The sequence below is a fragment of the Crassostrea angulata genome, chromosome 3 (genome assembly GCF_025612915.1).
Source record: "Crassostrea angulata isolate pt1a10 chromosome 3, ASM2561291v2, whole genome shotgun sequence".
NCBI lineage: Eukaryota > Metazoa > Mollusca > Bivalvia > Ostreida > Ostreidae > Magallana > Magallana angulata.
Window position 1 is genome coordinate 51,153,599 of NC_069113.1, and position 22,462 is coordinate 51,176,060.

Below are 22,462 nucleotides of genomic sequence, written 5' to 3' on the forward strand. Positions count from 1 at the left end.
TAAAATATACACATTGTGTGATATCAAGTACATAAAACATACACTGAAAGAATACTTATGATTCATCATAGACTATTGTACTGAGATAATTATTTATCATACCGACCCTTCTTCAGAGATGTTTTGAAGAAAGGACTATATATATGAAATGGGCCTAAAATGGCCCCCTAAAATGAACATCATCATTTTACTGTAATTCTTTGTTTTCTTTGTACAGATATATATGTGATGTTTCTACATAATTTCATTTTAATTCAAGTGCCCACAATTTAGAAATAAGACATCGTAAAGACAACCTTTTCCCGGCCTTTTTGCATTTTTAGCATAAAACAGCTTGTGTTCAAGCAGTTTTTCTTTCAGAAAACATAGAGCGCATCCCTGAACAAACAAAATATTTTAATCAGAGATGTATCTAGCCAAGACTAAACACTGACAGAAAAATTTTCCTTGTTCAAGCATGCGCTCTATATTTCCCATTCGTAAAAAGATAAGAAAAATGTCAATTTTTGACTGATTTTGACTTAATTATAGAAAAAGCATCACTTCTGACGTCATATACTGCCAGTGAGTGCAAATAAATCAAATAAATAGGTGAAAAATATATTTTATATCAACTCTTCTAAACAATAACACAACATTTTATTGTACCCGAAACACTTTAAAAAATGGCAAGTTATGGGGCTAAATTTAACTCATATCATATATAGTTCTTTGTTTTTGTTGATTTGTTTTTGTTTTTTGACTTACCTCGCTTCTTTCCAATTAGAATAAAACTATGTATGTCTGTTAATTTTACTCCGGAGCCAAGACCAATTCTGTAGAAGTCTATGGGCGAATGCTTGTCTACAAACTCGGTCCAATGGACGCTTATAGTGGACTCAGTTGTGTAGTCTTCGTCATTCTGATTCCAAAGGGATAATCAATATTAAAAAACCACTTTTTTTAGTTTATGTGTCAATAACTTGAAAAGTTTTTTTCTTTATTTTTCTAACTTTGAATATGATTACGAAATGATAAACTTAAAACTTTTGACTGAACCTGTTTCTTTTTATCATTAGAAAATATCTTGCAGTCATTTTAAAATGTTAATTTCATTTTTTTAAAATAGATGTCAGAAAGCGTTCAAACAAATAATTTAAAATCATATAACATGAGATTTTTAGAATACTTGTCTAACAGCAGGTCCATCTCGCACGATGCCTTCATCTGGAGGGGAACTATCGAAGACATACGGGTAAGAAAAACCTGACGTATATAGACCAGCAAAGTTCCAAACCTGAATAGAAAATGAAACGTTTGAATATAAAATTCTAAGCAAGACATTTTTAACATCTGAATGATTTCTTTTAAAATAAGGATATTTAAGAGCTAAAGAAACTAGCATTATACCATCATAAATCAATCTGAACTAAAACCCCTTACCCGAACTATGATGTGATACACATGACCGTCAAATAAAGTTTCTTGTGCAGGTACTCTGATTGGTGTATTCGTATAGTGATGTTCAAACAACGGATATACATCCGCTGATTCCGTTGTGCTACCAACACCGATCTCAAACTTTTCAAGTCCACTTTCATAATCATAAAAGCCAATACAGTTTACGAGAAGAGTACTCGGATTTACATAGGATTTATGATTAAGGTAATGACCAACGTATACATCTCCGAGGGTTGGTGGAGTATCATCAAAGATATAGGGTTTAGTGGATCCAACAATAAAATTGCCAGCATGGTCATGAGCTACGGAATAGAATAAATTATTTTAATTGATAAATGTATCTTCAGTAGACACATTTCATTACCCAGTTTCTAAACATACACTAACCTTTGATAGAGAAGTAATAGGATGTTCCTCCTATTAGCGATAAATTGAACAATGATACTGCCGATGTCAATCCAACGCTCTCAAAGACCGATACGTCGTCATTTTCCCTTTTTGTTCCTAAATAGAATAAATAACCTTGTATTGAGAACCAAACAGAAAATACTATTTTGCTTACTTATTTAAAAAATATTACCTATTCCTATTTCGAAGAATTGAATACTGGATGGATATCCCAATTTCATAAAAGGGTTATTGTCTGTAAACCCATGCCAGTGTATATCAATTCGGTTTTTATCAGTCATGAATCCATTCTTCTTTGTTTTCACATAAACTTCTCCCTTTGAGGGTGGATCCTGATCAATTATGAAGCCATTGCTGCATCTACTCATACTACGATCAGCTGTGATGTTGACACAAATGTAATATAATGTGTTATATTCCATGGGTAATTTGGATGAAATTTCTACTAAGCCACCCGTTTCTCTCTTTGAAACTAAACACTTGTCGTCATTCTCACAATGCAAAGGAACTTGGTCAGATTTGGTAATGCTCCAAACATTTTCCGTTTTTCCCAAACCGACAACAAAAGCGCCAGGTTTGAAAAAATGTGCTTCATAATTAATTTCATTGGCATGCAAATCCTTTAGTTTATTTCCGATATTTCTGGTGTATTTGTACATATCTAATACTGAAAAAAATTCCGACCGGGCATCTAGGTCATAGACAACTCCCTTGTTATAAACGTTCGGATTCTGTAAAACATTGATGGGAGTACACGTCTTAGATACTCTTCCTGACCTACAGTAACCTTCCAAACAGGCTCGCAAGACTCGATGTGGATGAACAGGAATGCTTGTACAGGATCTTATCTGAAAATACAAAGTGATTTGTAATTATAACTGAACTTTGATAAAAGTGAGAAAAAAAAAACAATTACTGTGGTTTCATCAATATTCGCTGAATACCAATTTTCGTGGATTTCGTTGTTTAGTTGATCCATGAAATTAAATGTTAATCGAAATGCAATTTCTATTAACATTTTGTATTGATAGGGTCATTGGCCACGAATTCACCTATCCTTGAAACTGTGATTTTTACTTCATCCACGAAAATTGATACTTTTGAATATTAATGAAACCACAGTAGTTTCAACAGAAATAAAATGGAATAATACTTCTCCTGTGTTGTTGACATGTATTTTGTAGTCAGTTAATTGTATCGATCCATCTGTGTCCCCGTCGGTGAATATCGCCCATCTATAAAACTTTGCAAAGGTATCCAAAGGATATGAACAGTGGAACTTTTGAAAGTGCAATTGAATATCAACACATTCTTCGCTTTTTGAATCGAGCTCAGCTGAAAAGTATCCAAACTCTGGGTCATTCGATTCAAGGTAGAAGCCGTTTGAATATCTGCCATGAATACATTTTCTCCGGAAGCATACACGAAGTAAAATTTTGTAATATCCCTCTGTTAGAATATTATGCACTTCCGTGAACACGTAATGTTTTTGTTTTCCAACGCGTTTTGAAATAACTGATTTGCATACTCCGTTCATTGAATTTCCACATGACAATAACGATAGTTCGTAATGGCTTATATGATGGTCCAAAGTTGAATTTATAAGCAATTTGGCACCAATATCTGTGAACTTATCTTGTACATCCACGTTTTCCTCACATCGGAATAAGTCTACAACGTTAGATTTTAAGTCTGTCAAACTGACAGAAATAGTAAACACTGGCATATGACTATGTGGCATAAATGTGAAAGAATTGTAAGATTTTGAAATAATTGAATCCTCTTCCTCATTGATTGTAAAACTGTCGTCTGATACATCGACAAATGCTGTGTAGACTGATCCAACAACCAGAGGTAGTGATGTGCTTAGGATAAAATTCGTGCCATTTAGAACAAGATTTTCTTGCGAGACCAAATTTGTAGAGGTACACCCTGGGCCATCATAAATTTTGATGAAATTGTCGAAATCGTTTTTGTTTATTTTAACAAAGCCATCACTTGATAAAGTAATACTTCCTCCTAAACTAGACGCTTTCAATAAGACAAAGTATTTTTGATATGGTTGTAAGATTGACGTGTTTTCACAAATAAACACGCCTTTGTTGGAAAAGGACCCGTTTACAGAATGCAGCGATATAACATCATCAGATTCGTGATTCAATCCAACCCCTATCTCATAGGTGAGAGATTCTATGTGCTGTATGCCTCTTGAATATACACAATAGGAGTCTAATGTTAAAGAAACATCTATATCCTCTACATTCTCATCATGTGTACTTGGGATATTTTCAACATCATACACCGTTCCTCGAGTTGGAAGATATTGAGATGGAAGACTAAACTCATTAGAGCGGATATGGCAGACATGTCCTGCATTGTTAAATGCGTGAAACTCAATTTCATAAACACGCCCACTTCCCTTATCTAAGTGTTGAATTTCAAATACAGGGAATGTGATGCAATAGCGTCCAATGGAACAAAAACTACGATTTGTCCATTCCTTAAAATCGGTCATAACTTTTGAATCTTTGGAAACTGGAAAAAGAATGAGATTTGTTAGCAAATGCATTTTTTATTTTGATGATTTCATACTTTTACTATTCACACACGATATTAAAATCATTCGTTGATTATAAAATTATTTGAATTACTGTATAAAGGGTTCTTTTCGCGCCTTGTTATTTTAGCCCTTCTACACTTGCAAACGGTTTTGCCCCGTCTTAAATCGCCCACAGACTAGCTTGTGTACTAAATAAAAATAGCTTGGAACATTGGAATTCCCCCTGTCTTAAATTTGACCGCTGACAACGAGGGCGAATGAGCCAAAATAAAACGGGGACGAATATTTACCTGTAAAAAGTATTATTCTAAAATACTATAGTTTTTATATTAATTTACATGTACAACTTATCAAACTGCCGTCAATTTGTCTTAAGAATGAAATGAAACATGTTCATACAAAGCGTAATCAACTTGATCGTGACAACCTCATTTGACGTGTGACTTTTTGATATATAGGTATTGTTATATTAACTTTAATGGTGGCCGTTTGCTTACCAAATCCGCGTTTTCTATTTTTCTTTGAATTAGCAAAAAATTGGTTGTTGTAATAGAACGACTGAATTTAATTCACTTATTCGTGAATACAAGAATTTGTGACTCGTTGATCATGTTTTTCATAAAATTTGTGTCACAAACATATCAGCTAGAATCGGCAAACAATTCGTAGGAACGAAGGAAATGAATTACAAAAAAACTTAGTGATTCGGTTTCCTTAAATAGTTTACTTAAGTAATGCTAGAGATCATATGTTATCAGAGTGAAAAGCGTTATAGCCCTTGAGAAAATGAAGGAATTTTAGTAAGAGTAAATTATTACTACTGTAAAATCAACTTCACTGTCCATTTTTTTTTCTCAGTTTTACTGCCATCAAAATTATAACGAATTTGATAACTGTTGAGTATCGTAAGAATTATTGTGATTACTTTCGGTGGGTATTTTTTTGCTACCCTTTCCTTCATAGTTCACTGACTTGTTTTAGATAGCAGATGCATTTGCCTACGATACGAAATGATAATTTTACATGCAATTGATTTAGTTTTTACTTGGATTAGATAGCCAATCCATTTGCTTTGACACGACTTTCGTATCATAGTCTTTACGAGACGATGAGAATAGATAGACTGGCTAGAGATAGATCAACTGATTTACATCAAGTGAGAAACAAATGAGTTATTTTGGTGTTTTACCAAGTCTGTAGTAGATTTTCCGAATGATTCCGATTTGTTCATTGTCTTCAAAGTCATCAGAAGACCAAGATGCTACGACTAAACCATTTGCTAGCTCTGTGGTAGGTTTGTTGATACACAAAGGTGGAGTTTCATCAATTATGACTGGACCTACTGACATCACTGTCTCTTTGCTCGCTTTGTTAACTGCTTTTACGAAAAGAAAGACAATGCTACTTCCTGCTAATCCAGGATGCCTAAGACGATAGAACGCATTGTGGTGAGTTTTGGTATAGCCAGAAACGTCAGGAGATACGACAGAAGAAGTTGAGGAACCAATTCCAACGAAAACATCTTCAATCTGACTCTCAGCATCACTAATATTCCAAGAAATATCCAGAAAATCGTTTCCAAGATAGAGATACTCATTCCTTAAAGAAGGCAACACACATATGTCGCCAGGAACACTTTTCATTCGAGTTTCCGGTAGTGCATGAAGCAGTGGAGTGCTTTGATTTAAAAAACATGTTTTATTGCAGGTAACTCGTGTGCGCCTTAAATCTTCGCTCACATACCAAAAGGAATTATTTATACAACCAATTGAAGGGATTGTCTTTAAATTTCGAACAGAAAGGTTTGAAATAACTGGTGGAGTTATGTCCACAAGGAAACCATCGCTGCATCCTACGTTAGAAGGTTCCATGGCATTGTTAAAAGCAATAACTGAAGAATACATTTTTTTCTCAAATGTTATTAATACATTTATACTCAGATCTTCCGTGTCGTAATACTCAAAGTTAGAACTACTGGGATGCCATAACTCTTCTAAACTCAAACATGAATTAGAAAGTCCTAGTCGATAAAATTTTATACCACTCTCATGGTCTATAAATCCGTCCCAATTAATGGTAATGTTTGGTTCGGAAATGTAATCGATATCAGAGGAACCTTGACTCCCTTCTCGAACAACGCCCGTTTCTGGGGCTGACTCGTCAACAAGAATGGTAACGCTTTCTGTAGTTCGTAGTGCAGCATGATTAACTACCTCTAACTCGATTACGTATTTTCTATGATGATCTCCAATATGCGTGTCATTTACAACCAGGGAATTCATGACAAGAGTGTAATTCATCAACTGGCATTCTCCTACCGAGGGACAATAGCAGTTTAGTTCAATGGAGCAGTTCTTAAAAAGAAAACACTTGCCATTAGAATTTGAACTAAATAAGTTATAATTTGAGGACTGGATGGGTGTTGACATTTTTAGGCTATAACTTTTTGACGAAAAGTTCTATATAAAGATATAAGAACATGTTCAAATTCTTAGCTAAAACATTTAGTTTTTTTACTTAATGATAGTTCATCCAAAAATATTTTAAACTTAAAGCAGATCTGATGATTATATAAAAGAACTGCGAACGCAACCGCCCGTTTCTCGCCTACATTTTACATCCAAATATTTCTGAAATCATGTCAGATATTCAAAAACTTAGTTTTCTACTAAAAAGTATAATCAATCCTAATCAATTTATATCAAAATAAAATTTGTAATCAAATTATTCATTTTTAAACAAAAGTTTTGCTAACACGGGGTCTAAAAAAAATCATTGAAATCGGTCTCTATGAGTGAGGTAAATATTATTAAGCGGCCAATATGTGCATAAAAACTTAATAATAACATATTTACGATTTATATTAAAATAAAATTTCATATTAATTTATATCTGTTAATTAGTTTTCAAAAATTTACAAGGCAAAATTCTTTTTTTGGAATGTATTGCGGTCTGTAGACATATGCCCGCCCCCCCCCCCCCCCGGGAAACAACAAACCCTTTGGTAAAAATATGCTAAATAACAATAATTAAAACCCCTCAAAACGGAATTTCCGTTTTCCGTAATTTTCTATTATGAAATGAGCTATTTTAACCCAAAATACAAAGTTATCTCTCTTTGTTTGACCAAATCATTTATATTAAATGAAAATATACATAAATGTTTACATTATCATAAAAATTAACTTTAATTAGACAACTTTCAAAAAATGACTTTTAGTTAGGCAGCTAGACAATGCTATCGTTCGCAGTCCTTTGTTCACCATAAAGCCTCTTTCATGACAGACTGTTCGTTATCGTACAAAATATTAAAAGTAGATACTTACCGCGATGGAGTAAACACCAAGAGCCCCATTTCCAAATACAGAATGGTCTTCTTCATTTCGTATGGACCAATGCACACTGACCAACCCACTGTGAACATCAAATGCCTTGAATTGTAATGTCATAGCAGATAGGTCCTTCATGTTATGAACAAATATTTCTTTTGTACCGTCACGTACTAGCCACGCATCGCTTATTTCCGGGGGGGAGGAATCAATGTGATGAACAACGGTTTCTTCTATTTGATGACCTATAATATCATTGGCACTGATTTTAAATGTAATTGTATTTCCATCGCTAACACCAGATATTGGAACACAAATATTTTCCTCGGGAAAATTTGGTGTTAACTGGTCACTAATTATATCTACCAGATCTTTTTGTATCGTATAACGAAAACTGGTAATGCCGTGAATATTTAATGTTCCCGTCACTGGAAATTTTCCCGTTGTCTGTTCGTACACCCCAGTAAAATGGTTGTGTACGCCAGTGGCAATGGGACTTAGCGGATTATAATGCACAAATTTGTCATTATAATATCTGTTGGTCCAGTTATAGCACAAGATGCCGTGGTTAGTTTGCCAAAGAAAATTTGTTTTTGCAGATGCTGATATTACCTGCAAAACATAATTTTTGTGTACTTTTATTTTTGATGATGCGTCATAGAGAACAAACCTTCGAGCCTGTCTTGGGTTAAGAGCGACGTCCACTACTTCTACTGCAACGCCATAGAGAATAGGGTCATTTGTATGTGGAATATCTATAACAGTGTTACTGCAGTTGTGGCAAACAGTTTTAGGGATTTTCGAGTTATGTTTCATGTTTAGGGTACCATTGCTATATTCCATTTCATGAAGAGTTATTTCCAAATGACTTATCCCTGAAGCAAATATTGAAGTTGTTCCAGCAATATCTACATCTTCCCAACCTGGAAAAGACACAAATAAAGTGGAAGCATTGGTTATTTCGACAGCAAGTTGAAGTGGAGAATAGGTGCATGTCCCAAAGTCTGAACAATGACGTGGAGCTTGGTCGTCATAGAAGTAACAAAGGGTCCTCTGGGCCGTTGTTGTTCCATAGTGATAAGACTTTGACTCGAAAGTAATGTATCCACCAGCATATGCGTCGTATTTCAAACAAAGCCTTCAAACAAGAATACAAATTTTCTTAAGAACACTAGCTCAAAATAATTCATTTACCGGTAAGGTAACACATAATTTATCAATTAATCATTAATCAAAATACACATTATTTCGAAATGCAATTAATATAGCAGTCAAAGGACATGTAAACATTCATCTACAGTTAATATATCGTAATTCCTTTAACGCCGAGAAGAAACAGGCTACCTTGCGAATTCATATTTATTAAAAAGAAATACCTTTCACTGTCCAAAAGTATTACGGAATTCGTCAGCTTAACATCCTTTGCTATATGAGGTTCGTATTTAGATGTTACTTTTACAGGACTATACTGTATGTTAACATCCAAACCTAATTTAAACATAAAACCAACAAAATAACTTTATACAGTTGTTAAAGAAAGTGAAATAAAGTATGTAGTTTTAAAACTTATTACCTGTTTTTGTTCGTTTAAGTATTACAACTCCAGCAGTAAGTACACCAAAATGAAAGTCTAAATGAGAAGCGCTTGGACTATACTTTGTGTATTGGGCGGAAATCATTAAATGAGTGTCAATATGTTCTGGTTGATATTTTCCGTAAAAATCTTGTTGGTTAAGGCATTGGGACGATCCAATGGTTGGAGACTGTGCTTTTTCTCCATTGCTGTCTCTAATTTCCATTTCACAGGTAACAAATTCAGGCACAGTATAACCTATTAGAAGTAAAAAAAACTATTTTAAATTATCTGTGTTTGTTAAATTTATGCTCAAAGGACTATCAGTTCGATGAGTCCTTACCTATACAAAGACCTGTTATAAGTTTTGAAACTTTAGCATGTAGATCAAAGTAGTCATTGGATACCACATGGTAATCAGCATTCGGGTTTCTTGCAATTGTTTGAAGATTGGGCGAGTCTTCGTCATTTCCTATTCCCATAGCAAAGACGTACACATTAGCTGTATGAATTGCAGCTGATGCACTATATACAGCAGTATTTGATTTTCCATCGGTGAGAACTATAACAATGTCGAGTGTATCTTTAGGATTTGAACCCATCATATTTCGAGCTTCGTTTAGAGCATTAGCAATATCCGTTCGACCTTCACCTCTGAATGGAGTTCCAGCGATGGCTGACTTTACAGTCGCTTGGTCAGTGTGTGAACCGAAGTTAAATCGTGTGGAAACAGTTGAACCGAAAGTCATTAATGCAACTCTAGTTTCATATTGACCAATCGTTAAGCAATCTACCAGTTTTTTAGCAACACTCTTTGCGTAGGTGAAACCGGCATTGAAGACACTAGCAGAGTCATCAATAAGAAAAAGGATATCCGTTTTTGTGCATTCTGAAATCATAACATGAACTATTAATAATTAAAAGCAAAAGTCAAAGATAATTTTACATTGAACACATACTTATTCATAAATACTTTGGAATCTTAATTGTTTATTGATTCATACTTCTTTGGTCGACTACTGATCCTATTACGCAGTTTAATCCACTGCATGCACAGCTAGATGAAAGGGAAGGTCTGATGTCGGCTACAGAAGAGAAAAGCGAATGTTTTAAATAAAGTGAGTCTCGATGATTTTGACATAGATATACCTACGCTCTGTGATCCAAATTGTTTTTAGAGTTGGCATTGTCAAATAAATAAATAAATGGCGATTAAAGGCAAGTTTTAACTACGTCCTTTACAGATTCTACAATTTTAATAAAAAACAAAAAGTTCAATTGATTTTATTTTAAAATCTATATATACAAGGCTTCATAAATATGCATTATATAACAAAACAAATTCTTTTTTGTGTTCCTTATCTCTGCATATTTAATCTGAAAATAAAAATTAGAGATATATAAATTTAAAACATAAAATAGCTCTCTCTCTCTCTCTCTCTCTCTCTCTCTCTCTCTCTCTCTCTCTGTGTATTTCCAAACGACTTTGATTTAAGATAAACTAAAAACCTATTACGCTATTTATTTACTTATCCAAATTAATCCTATTATAGAATATTATAGAATATAAAAATACCTGGTTTCATGCAGATAAAACCATACTGTGTCTTATCGCACCCTTGGTCATTCCAATTATCATTTCCCTGTCCATGCAATAAAGCCAAGCAGCGTTATTATTGTTATTGGGTTCACCTACAATCAAAAGGATTTCATCAGGCAAAGAATGCACTACAGTGTATATTATACGTAATCATGATACATGGCTTTGAAGGTGATATCCCAGAAAAGTTGACCCGAGGTGTCAGGAAAGTCCTTGCGTGTAATGTCATCAGATGCCGAATGCATAGAGCGACGTAACAAATCAGATTTAGGGATCAAAAAATCGTCTTTTCTCAAGCCTGTTTAATAATATTTAGATTTATGCTTAGCTAAGATTGCTTATTTATGTTCATCAACAAACAATTATGCTAGAAACTTCGTTTAACTGCCACAAACCTTTAAAGCTATTTAAAATCATTGAAAATACGCTCATTACATGTTGAACTAGTTTGTGTAAAAAATACAAAGCTATGTACTTTTAATTTAAATTTAAGTGTGTATTTCTTTACATAAATAGCGTTATTTAAAATGAATTACAACATTTTTTAGCATTAATATTACAAGAAGATAAACCTAATAAGGTTAAAGACCGTTTATGATCTTTTGGCGATTAACAACATTGCAGATCTGTGAGGTAACGAGTTAACCTCAACAAACTTTCAAAAATGTGATGTTGTATTGATTAAAATTTTAAAATAAAACACCTATTTCAATGTTAAGCTGCTTTCTGTCAATAATAGAAAAAGACGTCAACCATTAAACAGTTTTCTGACTGTTCTGTTTATTCAAAATTAGATTCAGCGAAACGTTAGTGTTGGGAGTCTGATTCTGTTTGCTTGATTTAACTTTTAGTTAAAATGAAGACTATCGAGCAAAACTTTGCCGCGGATAAAAAATTTATAGTTGTGGGGACTAAGAACTTATATTCACCGCAGTGATACTGAGTATTAAAAAACCGTACGTAATTTTTAAAGATGTAAAAGTTTCAAATATGAATACGAATTATCTAAAATTTCCTACTGCTCATAACGCACTTTCGAGGACTCTCCTTTTTTAAATCGAGCCTTCTTACAGTTTTATATAAATGATCTACAATATAATTTCTCTCTATACATTTCTCCTCAATGAAATGGTATAAATAATCGATTGGAAACTACGTGAAATGTGTAATAACGTTCCGGTTTCTTACCTGGTGACCATTTCCTGATATTAAATCCATCTTCTGAGTCCATCCATACCCACGATCCCTCAACGTCACCGTCAGATCCTCCTACCCACACGTCACCGCCTGCCATTACTATACAATGTACTACATTAAGTAAATTCCTTCACGTTTACAAGGTCAAAGGAATTAAAAACGTATTCGTTATCATTTTAGGATTGTTTCTACATTTAGAACGGGAGCAGATGCAAACGATAACATAATTATAGTATTAATGGTAAAATATTGATAACTTTATGGAAACAATTATTTTGGTAAAGTCTGAATAAGGAATATATGTTTTTGATAATAAAAAATCAAACCATTTATACTAAAGAAAATAGTACTATAAATACAAATATGCCTATTGCCCAGTAAATTACCGTGAGTCTGTAAAAATGTCTGGACATTATCATCTGGTATACTAGCGAGAGCGCCGCCTTTAATTTTACAGTAAGTTCGACTTTTGTTAAAATTGTAAAACTTTTGATACATCGTGTAGCAACTGTTGTTATGATACATCCAACCGCTTTCGCATCGGTTGCAAAACACTCCTGGAACAAAAAATGAAAACCGATATAGATAAAAATTATGAACGGATAAGCATTTTACTGGATATATTGGGTTTATAGCATCAATATATTTACACATCTATCATGCAAAGATACATGTGCACGAAATTTTTAAAACAAAATATGAATTTGTTTTGTTTGCATTTTCGAAATGTGTTATTTTTAGTAACAAGACAGACAGTGGAAGAGCTAGTATTTAAACATGTTCAATATCCTGCCTAGCGTCTGAATTGTCGAAACATTTAAAAAATAAGGAATCGTTCTTTGATTATTATGAGGTTATAATTTTGGTCTTGGCGTGATCAAATTCAAAAAAGCCTGAAGGGCTTTATGATAGATTTGATCACGTCCCGACCGAAAATATCACCTTAAATTTTATTTTCACACTCCTTCTATCATCTGTTAATAAAAAAAATAAAACCCTCAATACTGATACAAGCCATGAAATGCGGCTGTCATCTTTTATGTATGCGTTCAATGCTTTGACAATAGCTTTGTTTAAAGTTTTTTAGAATATTGAATAAGACAACCAATGGTTTGTCTGCATCTAATTAAATATTCTCTAAAAAAGATTTAAACAGCTTTCGTTTTAGATTTTGCGATGCTAGTTTCACATTGTAATTTTTAAAATACTGGGTGGGTGAATTTACAAAATTTACAATATGACAACATCATGACAACATGTACTTTCTTTTCTTTGATTTGAATCAGAAAATTTCATTTTGAAACCTGAAAGACTTAGGAACTGATCTACCTTAAAACTCTAGGAATAATTTATCTTTCCATAAAATATATATAGTTAAGAAATGAAAAATCTAAATATTTAAGATGTAAAGTTTAAATACTTTCTTGGTTTTTATACAAGGCTCTTCTTCTCAATTGTTTTAATACATATTTAAGTAACTCAATAATTCAACAGATTGGGTGGGTGGGAAAGTTGATGGTACAAACCTTACTTTGCACACTACTGAAGTCTTCATGAACACATTTTGATTTTTATTTATTCTTACCGGTCATTTGAAGGAATGTGAAAATTCCAAAAGCAATTATATGAAATGTCCTTGCAGCCATTCTTGTTGTTAGTAAGGTCTTGGTATTTCCAATGACTTTTTGAATTCCGTGTAAATTTACTTCCCTGTGCAATTTAAAACTCTAGCATTGCAATTGACGCAATCAGAGCAATTGTTTTTATTCTTTTAATCAAATTGAGAGATCTCAAATGATATGTAGAACAAGGCAAGTAAACCGCAAAGTATTATCTTTTTATTTAATGTTGATTTAAAATTCTAACCACTTTGTTGCATTCTGTATTCTGTTTAATGTTTTATTGTGAAAACCATTTATATTTTTGGGGTACAGTTTATTATAAGTACAGTGGAAAATATTTAATATAAAAAAGTTGGAATTGGGGAATGGTTAAACTAATATTGGTGGAGCATTGTTGCATGCATTCACTTGCAATGAGTCGCTTCATAATGTTGTCATATTGTAAATTTTGTATGTACAATATGTATATGACATTGTAACCGTTACGCTGGCATTATACTTGAAGCGGTTACTTCGGATAGCAAAAATGATTAACATTTATCTGAAGATAATGAATTAAGGATTTTTCAACTGCAATCTTAGAACCTATACGATTGAGAGATAAAAATAAATTTGATATCCTACCTGATGTGTGAATGTTCCTTTTTGTGAGAGTTTCTTCACCTTCTTTCCAATTCCAATATGACATCAATTCTCTGGGTCAAGTGGAGACGCCAACCACGACGGTTTAGAGAAAAGTTTCACGTCATAGAAAATGAATTTTTCATTATATGTACATGCTCTACCGTTACATTTCAAAATACCATAGCGTCTCTGATCCAATGTCATTTCAGAATACATGTATTCTATGTGTTTTACGTATGCAACACAAGCAAGGCTGATTAAAACTGGGTGCAAGTATTTTTTTAACGAGACTGTTTCAAAGCCCCTGGATATATTAGCAGCGTCACATTTCCTTATATATAATAGGAATAAAACAAATCCAGATAATCTTGTGCATCTCGATTAAATTAACTTGAAATTATAAGGTAACATGTGGTGACATCAATATTCGCTGAATGCCAATTTCGTAGATTTTGTTGACGAAATGTTGATGAAATGATTTACAAATATTTCTTTGTTCACTTAAATAGAAATTGTGACAACATAATTTACGGACAGACTTATTTTAAATAATTTACGTATCCTCTTTTGGTCAATTTCACTTAAATTACAAAACAAGTTGATGCTCACGAATCCTGATGAAACACATTACATGTTTATGTCCACTTAGTGGTCAGTCAACTTTAAGAAAAGTTAAATGGACATGGTGACGCACAAACCCAGGATTCAGCAAATATCAATCCAATTGTAACTATTTTTAGACAGAAATCGCAATCACTTGACACTTAACCAATGTCCAAAACAACTCGGTTTGCTTTCATGTGCTATTTCCGGATGAGTTTTAATGACCTGTAAATTAATTGGTGATGACTTATGATGCGCAAAACCTTCCGTATGATGAAATCTTGTGTAGCTCTTTTTATTTCCGTTGCCATAATCAAAAGTAAAACATCTATCTTGAGTCACCGTGCCACTTTAACAATCCCCTGTGTTTAAAGCAGCAACAAACGGCGGATTTCCAATATGTAATGTGTAATGTACGATATCTTAAAAGCATTCGACCCAAAAAGTGAAATGAACATTATATCCTTTCAAAGTATTCTTCGCGGTTTGAAATACATAATTTCAATCGCTGAGTCCATTTTTGAAATGCGTCACAGTACGCTGACTTAGGTAGACCTATAAGGCAGTCGCTAATGCCCAAGCCGAGGGTGTTAGGACGTGTAACAACGACTAGATAAGAACTTCTGAAGTTTTGGAAAAAGGAAAAAAGTTGCATGGTGCTAGACCTGGAGAATGTGGTGTGACAAAACGGCAATCTTCTCCAACTTAAAAAATTGCTTCACAAGCTTAGATGTATGTGACGGAGCATTATCACGAACATGCCTATATCCTGACAGGGCGTAATTTATGATATTTTTTCAGCTTTTTAGCGTAACTTCCACGTTTCGTCATCAGTAACAATATTTGCAATTGTCCTTGATTGGATGTAGGAAACATTTCCACCAATTGCTTAGCGGGTTGTACTCGTACCCGTTTTTGGTCATCGGCCAATATATGCGGTATCGATCTGGCAGAAATCTTGCGTATTTCAAAATATGCTTCAAAATGAATTGCAGATACACGATTCGTTATATGTTATTAGCTTTGGCAATGTCACAAATCGTGTATCTGCCGTCAATTTTAAATTATTTCTCTGGCTTTTGAGACATTTGCCTTGCCTGCTACAGCAATAGGTCGGCCAAATTCTGCTGCTTCTTTGACAGACTCTGTGCCAGTCAGAATTTTTTTTCTCCACGTAAGAACTGTCTCTTAAGATATCTAATAATACTCATAAACTTTCCTTATTCAATAAAATTCTGCATTACCAAATGACCGAATAAAAACACAAGCGGGCTGACGGACGTACAATTTAATTTTACAACTTTAAACATCACTCTTTACCGAAAAATAGTGTGATACGTGTTCTGGTATAAAGTATCATTTACTTGCGTTCTATTAAATTTAAAACAATTTGTTTCATTATGTTCTTTTTATTTAAAGATTTAACATTCCTGAAATATCATATGGATTCATTCATTGGGAATGTTTGGTTTAAGAAAAACATACTGACCTCCCTTCATGCAAATGTATCCATTTATTTTGTGGTCGCAAGGTAGATCATTCCATTTGTTCCCCTTGTCATGGTAGAATTGCAAACAGTCTTCATTGCCGTTTTTATTGTTAGGTTCACCTGTTTAAAAGTAAAATATTTAGGTGAAGTCATTATTCACTTTTGAAGGGACACTATGTGGTAAAATATTGTTCTGATAATCAATGCATCTTTCATTCTAAAAAGAATAATCAAGAGGTAGCTGAAGATGAATATGTGGAATACTTGTTCAATACAGGCATGGTAATGTTAGATTTACAAAAAGCTTTTGATACTGTTGACCATACAATTTTATGTGACAAACTAGAAGTTTTAGGTGTTCTATCCACTGAATGGTTTAAATCTTATCTGTCATGTAGACAACAACAACTTTCTGTCAATAATATTTCCTCTGATTTTCGTCTGATTAATTGTGGTATTCCCCAAGTAGTATTTAAGGTCCTCTTTTACTTTTCATATATATAAACGATATGGCCGCCAGTGTTGATGATGACTGTAAACTTATTGCGTATGCTTACGATAGTGCTATTTTTTATGCACACAGAGATCCTGATATTAATGCACAAAAACTGGGCAGTGTTCTTGAAATGTGTTCTTCATGGTTAGTGGACAACAGATTATAGCTTAATCTTGGCAAGACGGAATTTATTTTATTTGGTCCACCAAGAAAACTAAGAAATGTTACAGATTTTAAAATTCTGTGTAATGGTCAATGTTATTAAAGGTTCTGACAGTGTCAAATACTTAGGAATCTGTACTGACAAGTTTCTCAAAAATATTGTTTTAAGCATTATTCAAAAAGTAAACGCTAGACTTAAATTTTTATACAGAAATGCTTTTTTGTCTTAGTACACAGTCCAGAAAGAATCTATGCTCTGCCTTGATACAATTTTTTTACTATGCTTGTTCTTCTTGATATTGTGGAATAAACAAACAACTCAAGCATAGATTGCAAGTTACCCAGAACAAAGTTGCAAGATTCGTTAAACCTGGGTCCCAGAGACAGTATCTCTTGTAGCATCTTAGATTATTTAAGTATGTTAAGAGTTGAAGATAGTAGAATTGTCCAATTAAAACTCAACCATGCTTTTAATATATACCAAGGCAATGCACCAGCATATCTTAATGATCATCTTGTATTGAATAACAATATTACAAGAAGTACAACCAATAAGAATTTTATTATACCTAAGATAAAAGGTAAGGAGTCTTCATGTTTATTCTACAATGCTATCAACGACTGGAATGCATTGCCTTTGGAGGACAAAACAATATTTGAGAAAACCGTAAAATCTTTCTTGTCTACTAATGCAAGAGATACTATATGACTGCTTGTCCAAATTCATCTTTAACTTATGTATTATTATTACTTTTAAGATATTAAAATAATAAAGAAACATGTCATTTTTCAAAGCACTATGCTATATTCCTTTTCAGTATCCTGCCTAAATTCCATAATGTAAATTTGTAGTGTTAACAAAGCTTTTATGGGCTATCCTAAGGTAATAATTATCATTTGTATGTTATGTAATCTATATAATAACAATATTGAACAAACTGATTCCTATGTACTTGCATAGTGTTCTGATAATGTCTGTTTTTAGACGGGGTCACGTGACCCCGTCTATTGGAAGTCTAAAACCGGAAGGCACGCGTAGAACACATGAATTAAGTCTACGCGTAAGAAAATAGTGCAGAAAGTTTTCATGCATTTCAGTAAATATGTATTGTAAAAACACGCATTAAATCTTTTTAAGTCCTCTGTGTATAAACAAAATTCTATTAAGAAAATAAACAAATAGTTTTATTGATGAAAATATTCTTGCTCGGGTTCAAATGTGGAATGAGTTACGTAACTGAATGCACAGCGCCGTTGACGATTCAGTTGGTGTAGGTGAAATCGAAATTAAAGTTCCCAATGAAAAGCTGTGAATTTTATTTTGACAATCTTTCACCTTAATGCTACCAAACTTCATGCGCAAGCCGAAGTTAAAAACGGGACGGGTTACACACAGATGTTTTACAAATTGAATAGGTGTTTCATTGGCTTCCAGTCTACTTGCGGTGTGACTGCTGTTCGTCTCTAAAGGATTTTTGTACAAAGAAAATAAAAACAAGTCTGAATTTGCCTTCTCGTTCGTTGGCTCTTTAGTTGATTAAACTGAATTTAAATTTTAAACAATGCATTGTAAGCAAAATCTATAATAGACTATACATTTTTAAAGGTTTATACATCATTTAATATATACAATCTTATCGATTGAAGAACCAAATTAAATGTTAATGTTCATGTTTTTCGGCTTAGTTGGAATCAGGCTTGGGGTGAATTACATTGTAAAATAATGCATTACATTACCATTACTTCATGAATTAGGGCATTAAATTACCATTACCATTACTTAATTTTCTTGATGTAATGCATTACATTACCATTACATGAGTAAAGTAATGCATTACCATTAATTTGTGAAAAGTCAATAAGTTTTTAAAAAGTAATTTAAAAACTAAATAAATATTTCATAAATAAAAGATGCGTAAAATATTTACAGGTTCATGTTCATGTTCATGTTCACTATCAGTAAAAAAAAAATATTTCTAACGTCAGGTGCCTGTGTTTGTTATCGGTATACAAATGTTCATGCACTTTGTTTGTTAATTCAGCAGTTCGAGAGTTTTCGGGGTTTTCATAAAACTTTTATTACGGATACCGTCCAACTTGTGGATTTTCCCTTGGATCACAAAATTGAATAAATCTAATGATTAAAATTATCTACCTTGATATAGTTGTTTGATATTCCCGGTTAGTAGTAATTTTTAAAATTTTTCCTTGGGGTCTTATTTTACATAATATACCATTGTGTCAATTTTCTACAATTATGAAGGCCGGGATTGAGAAAAATTTAGACAAAGTATCAGAAAATTGCAAAAAAGCCGAATTAACCTAGATTGTAACAACTAATTCAAACTCATAAATTTTGGAAGCATATTCGAGGAAATCCAGGACAATTACAAATTCAAACTTTCAAGACCCCCGTCTTTCAGTACTCTCAGTACTTTGATTTATTTGTGTAATCATGGCATTCTATGATATATTTACCTACATAAAATGAAATGAAATGAAATAATCTAAATAAATCTAAAAATTTTACACCATCGCTTAATCCTAGCCAAAAAATTGAAGTTTGCTTTTATGGAGATCTTGAGGCCATGGATAGAGAGTTCTTTCGATATAGATATATGATTATCAAATACGCGAAGTATTCGATATTTTACAACCTGTGAATTTTATTTCCCTTAATATTTGTACTTGACTGTACTTATGACACCGTGAAACTAATAAAAATCTCTTTTGGTTTACCTGAATTCCAATTACTGTATTTAAAAGGATCATCGCCGAATAGCCACACCCAAGTTCCTTCGTGGCTCTCGTCTGTCCCTCCGATCCAGGCGTCCCCAGCGCTCATCACTACAAGCAAACGTACCATTAAAACACTGGAAGAAAACTACAGTCATTCACTTACAAAAAAACTACTTTTGGAACTTCCGAGGTTGGTGATGTGCATCAAGGCACGCAGTTTTTAAAGAGGGGACTCAACTTTACTCCTTTTCAACTTTAATCCCGTAATAAAACTACAGAAAGCTGTAACAAAGTCGTACCGTGTCGTCTTAAGGGGAAGCAAAGCAATGCAGCAGCGAAGTGGAGGCATCGCTGTACTAATTCTTGGGGGGGAAACAGCCCGCCCGATGTCGAGGAGCAAATTCGGACTTGAAAAAAATAATGGCGTCTTTGTTTGAGAAGTTTGAGAATACTATCATCCAGAGAATGTCAACAGTAGCAACATATTTTAAAGATTCGCGACATCAAAAGCGAATTTATAGAGATACAAAAAAACTTTACTTAATTAAACTAACAGATTTACAGAACTTGAGTCGGACAAAGGACAGGGGGGGGGGGGGGGCTGTAAAAAATTAATGAGTTTGAAAACAAACTAGAAGTAGTTGAAAATTAGCTTCGAACTAGACGGAGTCACAGACTCGGACAGCAGCGCGCCAGTAAAGAGGTTTACATAAATTCCTTCTTCCCGCGATCGGTGAGGGACTGGAATCGTGCAGCAGAGCCAAGTTACAGCAGCACATACAATGTACCATAGAAAAGTTCAGGACCAGACTTTCTAGTGTCCTCTGGAGTCAGCTGCAACCATGGTAGACAAAAAACTCGGAAATAGTTTTAACAGAAGTATAACTTTAATTCCTCCATTACATTGGATTCTATTTCTATTCAGAATGCTCAAAGGATTCCGCGAAACTCAGATTATGTGTACAAGCCCTCTACACATTAGGCTATAATTGTGCTTTTTTGTAGAATGAAGGAAAGAAATTACATTACTTCTAAGTGCTGGCAGACACTCATGCCCAAAGGAAAAGTTGTTTATACTTCTCATATAATCCCAAAGGTAAGTTATTATTTAGACTGTAAACTGTTATATTGTATTCTTAAAAGTATAATGCATTGATTACACTCGACAACTTCAACGTTATAGCCAGTTTACAGTTTTTTCATTAAAAAGTAATATCTTGAGGATATCAACATGTCTTAAAATCTATTTTTAACCTACTTGATCATTATTGGTGTGTAACAATAAACGTCAATATATTTGACTGCATTGCAAAAATATTAAAATTCACCGTACCCCTGCTTTGCAGGAAAGCTTGAACACCGGAATCCTTTACAGATGCGAGGAAAGCTCCACGCAGCCTACAAGCCCCTCTAGCGTTGTTGCCCGAGATTTCCCCAACGGACCTCCAGTAGCATCTGGATCGGTACAGCAACCAGCCATAGTCACAGGAGAATGTTACACCAATCACAACTGCAATACAACGGGAAATCAGAGCGTACAAAAAAGCAGGCGTGCTCAATGAGTATGTACAAGACGTCTTGCAAAAAATCATATACAAAAAAAACCAATGAAGTCTACGCAGCGGCAGTGTTTACAGTCTTTTATTTTCCCATTCTCTTTCTGGATAAAAATATAACTATCAAACAGAGAATTTATTTAACTAAGCATGCGTGTATCTATCACATTGTGATATAGTTTTCAATATTACATTATTATAGAGGCCCCTCCCCCCTCCTTCTTGAAAACCACCATGAGCAAGTTTAGAGGCAATTCAATTTTTTCACGGCCTTGTTGGGTGACTTTACCCAGGTAGGCTGGTTTTGTAATAAGACACTTCCCTAGGAAGGTTATTTAAATAGTCACCTTTCTCTCTGACCGTCAACCTCCGTGGGTGGTTTGGGTTTTATTTAAATCGACAATGTACAATACATGTGTATTTTTTAAAATCGGACTGCACGCCTGTCACGTTTTTTAACTCATTTAGGCAATAAAAATGGTAGTGTTTTAAGAACTATGTATCCCTAAAACAGATCTGTATTCAGTAAATTACCTGACAATTTTTGGCCCTTTTTTTCAAAACGAGTGTATACGACATTAACAATATAGTAGTAATCATATCCGTTGATACACGCACGCATGCAAACGCACGCACTAGAATGAATGGTTTATTATTTCAAAGGGTTTTTTTTAGGAGCAACTTTTTTCATACAAAGAACTATATATGATATTAGTCAAATTTTGCCCCCATAATTCGCTAATTTTAAAGTGATTCAGGTACATTAATTTGTTGTGTTATTTTATTAAAGAGTTGACATAAAATATGTTTTTCACCTATTTATTTGATTTATTTGCACTCACTGGCAGTTTATGACGTCAGAAGTGATGTTTTTTTTTATAATTCAATCAAAATCAGTCAAAAATTGACATTTTTCTTATCTTTTTTCGAATCGGAAATAAAGAGCGACTCTTTGAACAAGAACGAACTTTTTGTCACTTATAAGTACTGGAGAGATACAAGAATCTACACTACCTGAGGATGCTTCCACACAAGTTTCAGCTTTCCTGGCTAATAAGTTTCTG

The 22,462-nt window shown here is 33.7% G+C and overlaps 1 protein-coding gene across 2 annotated transcripts in view; it reads right to left on the reverse strand.

Moving 5' to 3' along the window:
* The window catches only part of LOC128177164 (uncharacterized), a 29,703-nt gene that overhangs the window by 5,933 nt on the left and 1,308 nt on the right, over window positions 1-22,462 (reverse strand). The window contains exons 2-16 of one of the 2 annotated variants that reach the window (XM_052843745.1): window positions 21,176-21,352; window positions 19,843-19,950; window positions 16,446-16,565; window positions 10,315-10,395; window positions 9,654-10,199; window positions 9,311-9,568; window positions 9,114-9,225; window positions 7,735-8,875; window positions 5,598-6,762; window positions 3,002-4,383; window positions 2,021-2,696; window positions 1,828-1,944; window positions 1,423-1,742; window positions 1,169-1,276; window positions 748-901 (exon numbers count right to left, since the gene is read on the reverse strand). In XM_052843745.1, coding sequence (XP_052699705.1) covers window positions 748-901; window positions 1,169-1,276; window positions 1,423-1,742; window positions 1,828-1,944; window positions 2,021-2,696; window positions 3,002-4,383; window positions 5,598-6,762; window positions 7,735-8,875; window positions 9,114-9,225; window positions 9,311-9,568; window positions 9,654-10,199; window positions 10,315-10,395; window positions 16,446-16,565; window positions 19,843-19,950; window positions 21,176-21,352 — 6,465 coding nt within the window. Of the gene's footprint in view, window positions 1-747; window positions 902-1,168; window positions 1,277-1,422; window positions 1,743-1,827; window positions 1,945-2,020; window positions 2,697-3,001; window positions 4,384-5,597; window positions 6,763-7,734; window positions 8,876-9,113; window positions 9,226-9,310; window positions 9,569-9,653; window positions 10,200-10,314; window positions 10,396-10,886; window positions 11,003-12,098; window positions 12,119-16,445; window positions 16,566-19,842; window positions 19,951-21,175; window positions 21,353-22,462 lie in introns of those variants that run through there. The other variant, XM_052843746.1, reaches the window with a different exon arrangement.